General features: G+C 40.8%; 1 protein-coding gene across 1 annotated transcript in view; it reads right to left on the bottom strand.

Moving 5' to 3' along the window:
- LOC139637261 (polypeptide N-acetylgalactosaminyltransferase 10-like) overlaps positions 1 to 12193 on the bottom strand; it is a 92369-nt gene that overhangs the window by 19757 nt on the left and 60419 nt on the right. Inside the window, exon 7 of the mRNA XM_071505822.1 lies at positions 5165 to 5282. Coding sequence (XP_071361923.1) covers positions 5165 to 5282 — 118 coding nt within the window. The remainder of the gene's footprint in view (positions 1 to 5164; positions 5283 to 12193) is intronic.

Raw genomic sequence — 12193 nt, forward strand, 5'->3', positions numbered from 1 at the left:
TGAAAATCAAACCACAGACTGTGAAACTTGCTCAAGTTGTAAAATCCAGTGTATCCAGCTGTATTGGTTTGCTATTGTTTTATCTGTTTGCTGCATTTCTGTATGAAAGATGCTTAACAATTAAAGTTCTTCTTATTATTATGAAATAAAATGAACATCATAAAAATAGAGAAAAATATCACACTGACATGTTGAATTTTTGCATTTTAACTTGTCCATTAACCTTCTGTTGATTGACTGATCGCTTTAGCACGAGCTATCTGATCTTACAGAAATAAGTGGAACCCAACCTGGCATTGTCCTTCAGTACAAAGCACCACTGTGACTCATTTTTTTAATGTGTTTTTTTTTTTGTCTTGGAAATGATTTTTTAAAAACTTAACTGGGTTATCTATGCTGTCTTTGACCTCTCCTCCTACCTCAGCACATCGTCCTCCACATCCTCCCAAATCTTCTACTCCTCCTCCTTCTCCTGTCGTGACAAGAATGTAACTTCTTTCATACAACTATTTTCCAAGTTATACTCTGCAGTGACTTCCAGTGCTTTTACAGGCTGGAGTTTAGTGTCTTTCTCGAGGACACATGATGATGATGGACAGAGACTGGCTACATGAGAAGCTCAGTACTCATTAATGAGGAAAATGTGGCTCTTTCTGTTTTTTTTTTTTTTTTAGTTTTTTTTTGGGCTAATTTCCACTCCACTCCCCTTCCTGATTCTCCAGAGTGGACATCAGCTAGCTCTATTTCAATTCTATTACCCCTTGTCAAGTTGCATCTCACCACTCCAGCTTGGACAAACAGAATCGGGGGAAATAACGGGACTGAATCCACCCTCTCTGTTGGGAAGGTGCGACTTGCCGCACCAATCCGTTCCATCCTCTTCATCCCTGCACTGAAACACTTCAGCTTAATAACAGGGGCGCCAGGCTGCAGGAGGGATCAACAGCTCGAGTTCAACGCCAGTCAGATTAAATTGAAAGTCGTATCACTCACCTCTAACACACGACTTCTACAGTCTGCTCACCTCCGGACCTGAGCCCTTCAACTGCAGCTCCACGGCACCTGGTGGTGTCACTGTCTCTTTAAAAGACACTGACTTATTATGCCAGCTAATATTTTATAACACTGATGAGCCCATCAACCCAACAGCAACGACTTCATTGCATATACAACTAATGAGACAATTCCTGACTGTTGGATGTAACCTGAAAAATGGTTTCTGTGGCGACTCGAAGGCTGAATGGTTAGGATACATACCATATGGACATCATGATCACTGAGCAGCAGACCCCCATTTCAACCCTTTACTGCATATCACTTCCCCAACTCTCTCTCCCATATTTCCTGCCTGTCTCCACTTTCCATATCAAATAAAGGCATAAAAAAGGCAAAGAAAAAAAAAACATGGTTTCCTTTAAGAGGTTAGAAGACACAGAGAATCCTGCTGAATATACAGGTAGGTCTGTGTTACCTGGATATTTCTGGATATGCATACTTAAAGGTCCCCTGTGGAGTTTCTGAGCACTCGCGGTGCTGTGGAGAAATGTTTTTTATGAGACTATCTTCCTTTTGTGTGCAACTCCTGAGCGCGCACAACGGTGTATATGTATCCCTGCAGATGGTTTCAGACTGTATTCCACCGATCAACAGGCGGTGGTGATAACATGCTAAAAAAATGTAGCTAATGCGCCAACAGAGGCAGAGAAGAAGACTGCGAGTGAGCAAACATAGATGAAAACATCACGTTGCGTTTTGAATTATTCTAATAAACTAGAATTGCAAATGTTTCTTTAAGAGCTTTGAAGTCTTTGGATTTAAAGGACAAAAGAGAGTAGTGCTCAGGCAACAGCAGTAAGATGAAAGAATACACTATTTTAATCCCAAACACCAGGATCTGAACTCTGAATAAAATGGATCAGTTATTAACTTAAAACCTTAACCACTAAATGAGCCAGTTTCATAGATGAGCTTTCAGCTATTTGTAATATTCAAAAATGCCATTTTTCTACACATTTGAATCCAAAGTGTTAACATCAGAGCTGGACCGGTTATCTGAGGTTTAGGAAACAGCACTATCCTCTACAAAGGAGACTCGCATAACTGTCACATCTGTATTCCGGTTGACAGATGTGAATTCAAATATCTTTGACCTTTGTTTTTTTAGGTTGCCTCTAAAATGAAATCCAATCAGTTGCTACCCACCTTAAAATTCTGCCAACGCCGACATGAAAAGTTATGGACGCTGAATCTTTAAGTTTCTACACTAAGTCTTTATTATTTTCAGTCCTTTTAAACATGAAGCTCTGCATACTGTTCAAAACAATTAATCTAAAGCAGATTCTTAAAAGAGATTCCTACAGCTCCTTCTGTTCTCTCTAATCTCAAACTGCTCTTCCTGCTGGCGCCTCAGTGGAAGCTAAAGGCTTCACGGTGAATGCATCTGCTAATGTATGCATGACATAAATGTGGAATTACCATGATCCAGTATCAGTTAGTAAAACGCAGTAACATAAAGGGTTCGCATTAATATGAAGAAGCGGCGGAAAGCGAAACAATTTGGACAGTAAATTTGATTTGGTTGTTCAGGCTTTACAAACAACAAAGCTGCTGTACTGGAAATTTCACTCTGTGCAACAATGGCAGTCGTATCACACTGCAGCATGTGTCCAATCACATCAGACTTCCCAGCAGTGGCCTTTGTGCTTAATTGAGTGAGACGACAAAAGTCCTTACTCATTCGAAGCAGAATTTAATTATCGTGACGGGTTGCTCTGTCTGTCCAGAGCTCAGTGACGGAGGCAGCGCTGTGGATGAGGGGGGGGTGCTTTACATGCCGGCCAAGTCACAAGCAGTTATGGCTTCACTGTAGAATAATTCATGCTGAGCCACCAGACAAAAGCATAATCTAATAAGGAACTCTGAGGATGATTAATGTGGAGAGTCTTTGATGCAATGTAGGATGTTCGGCTTAAATCACTGCAACAAGGGTTGAAACTATAATGAGGAACGTCTCGTTTGCTCAACGAGTCTTTTATCTATTTACTTGACGAGCTGTGGATAAACAAAATGTTCAAAATGGAGAAGCATATTGGACATCACTGAAAGCAAGTTAATGTTTCTTTTTAGACGACTCTGAGCTCAGATACAGTAATTGCCTGTTAACAAGAAAAGAACTCTGGAGGAAATCTGAACACACATCATGTGGTGATGACGGTAATGAGCTCTGCCCTGCGGTGGGAATCACATGACCGCAGTGTTGTGGTTACACTGTTATCATCACAGCCCAGAACCTGAGTGACAGTATCAAAGCCTTTAGTGAAGCTGGGTCTTTAGTATTAATAACTGCAACTAAGTTACAGTCAAACATTTTCCCCGAGATATTTGGTGAACAAATGATTTCACCAAACTTTCATAAAACTTGTAACAATAATTACTATTATGGCTAAGTATATGTGGTATTAAGTTTACATTTACATTTTACATTTAGTCATATGATGCTTTTATCCAAAGTGACTTACAAGGGATGGACATCAGTGAAGCTTCAGTGCAGTAAGACACCTTGGTGTAAGAATGAAGCAGTACAACTATTTATTTAAGTACAAAGAGATTGTATAAGGAAGTGCACCGAAAAAGCATAGTAAGTGCTAGTTAGACTTTTTAAAGTATTAGGAAAGGAAGTGCTCTCTGAAGAGATGAGTTTTCAAGCCCAGAACAGTCTGGACTGAGACTGTCTGTGTGCAGAGATGGCGATGCCAGACGACATTCCCTGGAGGAACGCAGTGGCCGAGAAGGAGCATAAGGCTGAATGATTGAGTTCAAGTAGATGGCTGCAGACCTCGAAGGCCCTCTGAAGGCAACATTGGTGACTTGAAATGACGGGCTGCCGAGCTCTGGACCATCTGTGAGGGTTTCATAGAGCACAGATGAAACCCACCAAAAGAACACTGTAGTAGTTGAGGCGAGAGATAACGATGGCCTGGACCAAGAGCTGGGTGGAGGACTGAGTCAAGGTTGGGACTGATTTTCTTGTTGGTGATGTTGTATGACTGAGAGTCAGATGCAATATGGTCAGAGAAGGATAACTGATCATCAAACATGACACCCATGTTTCTTGTAACCTTAGATGGGGTAAGGGATGAAGAGGTGATACTGCTATCAATAACATGATGAAGAGACTGATTGCCCATCCGACCAAGAGTTCAGTTCTTTGAGAGGTTTAGTTGAAGGTGACGTTCCTTCGTCCATGCAGATATCTCAGAGAGACAAGCTGAGATCCACGCAGAGACCGTGGGGTGGTCTGGTGGGAACGACAGGTATAGCTGGGTGTCATCAGCATAGCAGTGGTACGAGAAGCCATGTGAGCAGATAATAGGACCCGAGGAGGTGGTGAGTACAGCAAAGAGGAGTTGTAATATACATCATTAGCACGTGAAGGATGAGTACAAATACAATGTGGACACAAATATTAAATACATGATGAAAACTGCCTCTGGACCACAAATAATTTAATATAAACCAAATAAATAAAAATAATTAATGAAAAAACTCACAATACACTGTACAATATAAACAATATTAGTCAGGATCCAGAGCCTGATTCACTGCCCAAATCTGCAGTTTTTTGTTTTCGGTTGTTCACACTGGTCTGGTCATGTCATGTCTTATGCAGTCTGAAGAAAAGACAGAGACAGAGTTTTACAGAGAGGTTTAAGAACAGAGGCATCGTGAAAAACAGCTCCAGGAAATTTGCCAGAAAGATGACAACATCTCTGCTACTGCCATATTTCTTCAACGTGACAAATGATAGTTGTAGTAGGTAGTTGACCCTGGAAACAGCGCCTGTTGTGTGTCAACTGAAAATGATGTCAACAGGGTGGATATGTCAGTCAATACTGACTGTTCAGAGAGAAATCAATGAGCCACTGGCTAGAAGAGGAAATGACTAAAGTAAACAGATGAAGATCACCTCTCCTATATAAAAATACACTGTGTCACCGTCACAGTGCTCATAATGACACACATATAACACCTTCACACAACAGTTCGCACTTCAGTCCATACTTGATACACACTGGGATTTAGGTCGACACTCAGAGGTCAAAGTGACACCACTGATCGTTTCCCACACTGCACTGCAGCTCTGTGGTGTGTTGTTGTGTTTTACCTTGAAGGAGATCTCGTACTGCTCTCCTCCCCAGATCTCCAGGCCTGTGTCATATCCTCCCAGCTCCCAGAACCACTTCCTGTCCACAGCGAACAGTCCACCTGCCATCACCGGTGACCTGCGGGACACAGAAGATACACAGTTACACACACACACACACACACAATTAAGGACATAAATTAAGGAACAATAAAAAGAGAATAAACTTTTTTTAGTAACGCTGCCCACTTGCCAAACAGTTTTCTCATGCAGCATCATGTACACAATTCCTGAAAACTTAAAGCGTCACAGTTCTTGCATGGTCAGATGATCTGATCTGTGTGTACGACAGCGTGATCCACTTCCTGTCAATATCCAGCCTCACACGGCCACTGAAGAGCAGCCGTCCAACAATCAACAACCTGATCAACTCTGTACAGAGCAGACGTGTCGCACTGCATGAAGCAAGTGGTGGTCACACCAAAAAAAAAGTGCAATACCTAATACAAGTCTATTTTCAAAATAAAACTGCACATTTTAAAGGGGCCTTTTATTGTGAGCAGCCTGAGGAACACCTGTGTAGTAATCATACTGTGTAATCAGCGTCTTCACTCGTCTCACCCGCCAGGTGGAAGGATGATCGCCACAAAAGAGAAACGCTCACTAACATGGATTTAAACACATTATGAAGAGAATTTGAGAGAAAGACGTCTTTAGTGTGATTAGAAAAAATCTTAGAGCTTTAATTTCAACTCATAAAAAACAGGAGTAAAAATTTATCAACCAATTAAAAATGATGAATTCATTAGAGTGAAGTTTTTACTAAAATCATCACCTCCCCATTATGAGACGCAGCAGCAGTGACAGTGCAGTGTTTGCTGCAGGTCTGAAGATGTTGACTGAAACTCCACAGAAAAGGACTGAACAGCCTCCTGAACGCACAAGTCATCATCACAACAATCCTGTTTGTAGTTTATAGATGTGTGAAGTCTCCTGAGTCAGTCAGACATTTTATAACTAACAACACTGACTATGGCAGGAAAGAGAAACTATCTAACTAAGATTTTTGTCAATTTAAGACACTTGTTTTTTCTTGAGGAAAGTACCTTCAGGGCTTTTTAAGACCTTTTGAAAACTGCAGATTCTCTGTTTTGTGTGATTATTATTATTATTATTATTTTTTTCACACACCCGTCTTTCTCTGTCGCCCTCTGGACCTCAGCATCTTTCTCTCTCTGACTGCACCGTGTGTGTACGTGCTTCTTATCTTTCTAATAAAGAGCAGTTTTGAAAGGTGCAGAAAACTGTGATTCAGGCTTGAGTGGAGACCCAGGAGGCACAAATGCCCCCCCCCCCACCTCTTTAAATATGTTTTCCACATTGACTGAGTTGACTCGCCTGATTGGGTAACAGTGTGTCTCAACAGCTCATTGTCCATGACTGGTATCTGTTGTATGCTGGAGGAAGCAAACGCAAAGCTTACACACACACACACACACACACACACACACACACACACACACACACACACACACACACACACACACACACACATTGGATGAAATGTAGTGAAGAGACTTTCATTAGGAGACAAGGGATAAACAACAGTGGCAACATGATGGGGGGCAGAGGAGTGGCGTGTGTGTCTGTGTTGTGTTTGACTGCACAAAGTGTAGTGATCGCCAACTGTTGTACGGCCAGTGGAGTGTGTGAGCTCAGTGAAGAGAGTGTGGACACTGTGTGGGCACTGATTTGCGGGGTGGAGATTGTTAGTTCTTGTTTGCCGGAGGCAGAAAACAAACACACCTCTCCTCTGTGGAGCTGTGTGGAATGAAACGTTCTGGCTTTGGGCGGGAAAACAGTGAACATGAGACCATTTAACCACAGAAAGTACAGATTCATTTACACAACTGTTTGCCAAAAAAAACAAAAAACTAGATCATATGAGATTTGGAGCCTGATAGGTTTACTTCAGGAACCTGTGTCATTCAAACTGAAACATTTTTGATTCAATTCCTCGATCTCTAGACGAGAGATGGGAGCATGGGCATTAATCACAGCACAGCAGGAGCTGACACTGAGTTTCAAGTGGAGGACAGAGAACAGAGGGGATGAAGAGACGGGCTGTGTAAAAACACAGGAACTGTCAAAGTGGAGCGTTTCAGCTGGAGAGCTGCTGTTTCTGCTGCAGGAGACGGCCATTAAAGACTAATGCAGCAGTTCAGCTAAAACACTGTTATTAACTAATACAAGCCTTACTAAAAACTGCCATTTGAAATAAGAATATTAATGAATATTTCATGCAAGGAAACAAAACTTAGAATAATGGATTTATTCCATATTTGCTTGTGCTCTTCAAAAAGAATGATTCTTATTCTATTAGTCATTATATCAGTGTAATTCTATTCATTCAGTTGTTGTATTAATCACTTGGTTACAGTGACATGTAACAGTACATGTTACTTTGGTAGCTTTAGTGAGTGTGATGCATAAATAGGTTCGTAAAGATTTGTTTTGATTTGTTTTTTATTTATAATAAATTGACATGAGAATTTATCTGAATATAGTTGCACTAAAAATGACTAAAAAGATTGTGTTAACTTGTGCAATATTGTTGTATCTTGACTTTTAGTGTAATTGTATCATTTTTATATGGTTGTATATTCCTTATATTAGTAACAAATGAATATCCTCAATAATATCATGGTAATGATTCTGACTTTATCAGCTGACATACTCTGAATTATGAAAAACTACCTCCTACTTCGACCATTTTTCAGGGTTGGTTCTTTTTTATTATTTTTTGCTCGAGCAAACATGTGAACATTCATAAGAAGGAAGCACAATAGAAATAATAACAGTTCCCTTTATGTCAAACAGCAAACCACTGTTCAAACCCAGACAACACACCTGTAGCACCACAGCACTTAATTTAGATGGTAATGAGCCGACACAAAGTCACCGCTCACGCTGCTGCTCCTGTGTTGCTTAGCAACTACATTGTTTAGCTGCTACTCTTCAAGTATGTTGCAATGAAAGATTGTTTTGCTGGGAGGCATTTAACTGAATTTATTTTTACAACAATCGTAGGATATTGTTGTAAATAAAAGCAATGATGCACTTAACAGCATGTTGACATCATAAATCATCAAGGAAAGTGACAGCACTTGTATTTTACCTCTTGAACTGATGGCATTTTAACACATATTTAACCACATTCACGAGCTGTGTCCCAGTTCAGGGGCCACATCCTTCAGAGGACGTGGCCCTTTATATCTGTGGTAGACCACAGAAGCCGACCTGAACTGAGACGGTCTGGTCTACTGTGGATTTCCGCTTTGCGTCACCAGCTGTTCCCGCCCTCACTGTTGCTTCGCAAAGCGTGGCTCTGTTGCCTAGCAACCTTAACAACACATAACTCTGCACAAAAACTTGAGGTTTTAAGAGCAATTGTTTTCTCAGTTGTACCATCAGCAGTAACCCAATACTTCCATTAAAAAGTGTAACCCTTGGGCTCTCTGTTGCCGTGGTTTGCTTTCATTACCTGCCCGCAATGAATCTTGGGATAGATTGGGCAACAAAGGGTTTGCCCAGGAAAAGAAGACCACACTTCTTAGCCACATTTGAAGGAAGCTCTAGGAGAATGTCCTCCTGTAAAAAGTGACCCCATAAGTCGTCTGTTCAGCCAGACTGACCAGATCTTCTTTTCAAACCAGGGAACATATCGGACATTGTGACTGCTAAACATTAGCATGTTTGGGAGCATGTTGGCATTTGACTCAAAGCACCGCTGGGCCTGAGTACAGCCTCACAGAGCCACGAACGTGGACTCTCAAGTCTTGTTTTGTTCTCAGTCTGTTGTAAAATGTCATTACTGTTATATTTCGCAGAAAACACAAACACACACAAACACAAAAACACACACACACACACAAAGAAATTCTGCAGTGGCAACCCATCAGGTAGTCTCAGGGCCCCATACAGACTGCTTTTGATTACCAGTTCAAACCCACAGTGAGGTGGGAGCTCAGAATCGACCGGAACGATTGCGGACACAGACACTCCAAGCAGCATTTCTGACACAATTATTCCTGTAGTCTTTAATGGTTGAGAGACTGTACAGCTCTGAAAGGCTTTAATTACCTTCTCAACAATTGTGATTTTTTTCAAAAAAGTTAATCATATTAGAAACACATTTGCAAAATGGTTCTGCACAACACAACTGCAGACTCCTACTCTCAGCCAGTCTGCAGCTCCACTGAGTCAATATTGACTAGCACTGTCTGCATCGACCTCAACTGTTCTGAAAACAACTAGAAAAATACAATGTAATGGTAAAATACTGGCTTTACCAGAAGTCTAGGGCTGTGGATCAGTACCTTTTGATTACTGACCAAAAATAAATGTTTGGTCAGATTCTTAGTTTTCATTCATATTTTAATATCCGAACAAAGAATAATAATATTTCAATTGGGCAAAGCTCCTTCTTCTATTTCATATTTTAATAAGTAAACATGTAATAATATAATAAAAGAAATTCCCCACTTCTGTAAAGACCAAAATCTGCCTGTGGCCTCGATAACAAAACTATCAAGGAACAGAAACTTAAATGATTGTAGAAAGGTAGATGTCCATGTGTTTCTCATTCTAAAGCAGGTCTAGATTCTATATTAATACTGTGAAAGTATCAAAGCCTCAGTCCACAGAGAAATGCACACAGCCTGTATTCAGAAACTGAGCCTTAAAAGCAGCCGTCAGGACTGTTGGAACTTTGTGATGTCACAACAAAGCAGTCACCACCCTCAGCCATGCCCCAAGCCCCACCCACCTGGACCCACCATCCAACCTTGCAGGATTTGGTTTCTCTGAGTGTTTACTTCAAATCTGCTTTTTTTTCCCTCCCTCAAAAACAGTCAGCCAATCAGAAGAGAGGCTCTGAGAGCCTGAGAGGAGATGTAAAACTACACTGAGAAGGGGATGGTACTTGAAACCACAAATATATCTTTTCAGTCACTCTTTGATCAACAGTTTGTGATTTACATAATTACAGAATTTAGCGAATTTTATCCTATTTTAGCGGCAAAGCTGTTGACTGTCTGCCTGTGTTTTGACAACATTTACCAGGGCAGGTATCAGTTTATTCACTTGTTCTTTTGCATGTGTCAGTTTGCCTGATATTCTCCATTTCAGTCTTCTGACCTTGGGCAGAGACACTGTTAAGGCCTGAGCTCACCACGAAATGTTAAATGAAACATTGAAGCCCACAGGAGGGATAAGAACGAAAGAGGAAAGAAAGAGAGAGATAGAGGTGAAGGCATTGACAAAAGAGACAGTCACTGAGGCATAAGAACAGGGATAAAATCATACTCCCACACACACATGCACATACACTCCTCCGAGATGGATTTCGCCATTGCACCGTGCCTCATTCTGCGCTGTGGCAATGTCAATCAGAATGAAAATGAAAATCTTTGCGACTCAAATTAGATTTGCACTGATGAAGGTCATTTCATTGGGCTAGAGGAGCAGACTAATTCACCAAATGAGGATTGATTCTGATTGTTCTGCAGCTCATTCATTCGTCTTTAGTCTCTTATCTTCCTGCACCACAGTGGTCCCTGCCTGATTCTACCTACTGTATCTCCCAGGACACACAAATAGTCTTTGGCACCTGAACATAGAGAAATGTTGTCGAACTAATCCCTTGAGTCTCACAAATGGAGTGTCTGGCATCACATGCGGAGTTATTTGGTCCTAATAGCAAAGTCTGTTTCAGGGAATACTTTATTTATTCCGGCTTCCATTACTTAAAGGTTACCTATCTGTGCTGCTGAGTGCAGGAAGGTCACTGTGGTCAAAAGGTATCAGTCCTGTTTGCACAGAAGCAAAAGTACCAGGAGATCTAAAATCTGTGGCTTGTCTCTGTCAAAATTAAATTCAGCTTTCCAAACACGATCTACACTTGCACTTGAACAAGCTACTAGACATTATTTTCTCAATCTCTACCACTCTAAACAATGTCAAAAAAACCAACCAGAATTTCCCAAAACTCAAGGTGACAAATTCAAAGAGCTCATTCTGTTAAACCAATCGCGCATACCTCACAAAATGATACAAAACAGAACAGTATAAAATCCTCACTTTTGAAGACACAAAACCTGAAACCAGCAAATGTTTGGCATTTAGCTCAAAAAATAACTCAATTTAAATTTTTTTCTAAACCAGAAACAAGCTGTTTGCTGCCAATAATTTCCACTAAAGCTAGCTGAGCAGCATGAATGTGTGAAATTCTACATCATTATATAAAAAAAGAATATCTTTTTCCTGGAGCTTTCAATCACATCTCATGGTCAGTACAGTCACTAAAAACCTTCTGCCTAGTGTGGACAGACGGCAGAAATGTAATGGGAAGGATTTAGTTTCAGATTCAGCAGGTTAATGTGGGTGTCATCAAATGCTAAAGTAACTGGGTACTGTTCTGGTCGGTAAAAATAAGTGTGCTGACTAAAAATGAACATAGGAATCTTTCGCAATCATACTTTTGCAAGTTCAATACAACATGGGTTTAATTTCGTGCGTACTGCCTCCAAGAAACAGCCTTATAAAGTATGTCACCATACTGTCAGCCATATAAATGGAAGCATTCCAAGCTTAAATAGTGTTACAAACTCATGTGAGCGCTTTGTCTCAACTTTTCACCAGCTCCAATCGTGTACCACAGTCAGAAAGTCGTGTTTGTAACCCTTTTTCCTGTGGATATTACTCCTGATACCTGGGACTTTGGACAGCCTCGCTGTTACACAACCTTTAGTGCCTGTAATGTTACTGATTGTTTTGCAAGCTTTATGTTGCCTATGGCTTAATCTTCTGTGAGGATAACTCCCCCAGAAGCCACTCTTGTGGCCTGAAATGTGCACGACATCCAATACCTGAAATACTCCATACATTCAGAGGCATAGATGCAGAATATTACAAGGTAAAAAAAAAACCTCTAACCTCTCAGCACTAATGTGAATGTGGAGGCAGGGCAGTGCTGACAAAGGTGTGTGC

Source organism: Trachinotus anak, unplaced genomic scaffold, assembly GCF_046630095.1.
Source record: "Trachinotus anak isolate AG129_WGS33_773 ecotype Australia unplaced genomic scaffold, CSIRO_AGI_Tana_v1 ptg000020l, whole genome shotgun sequence".
Lineage (NCBI taxonomy): Eukaryota > Metazoa > Chordata > Actinopteri > Carangiformes > Carangidae > Trachinotus > Trachinotus anak.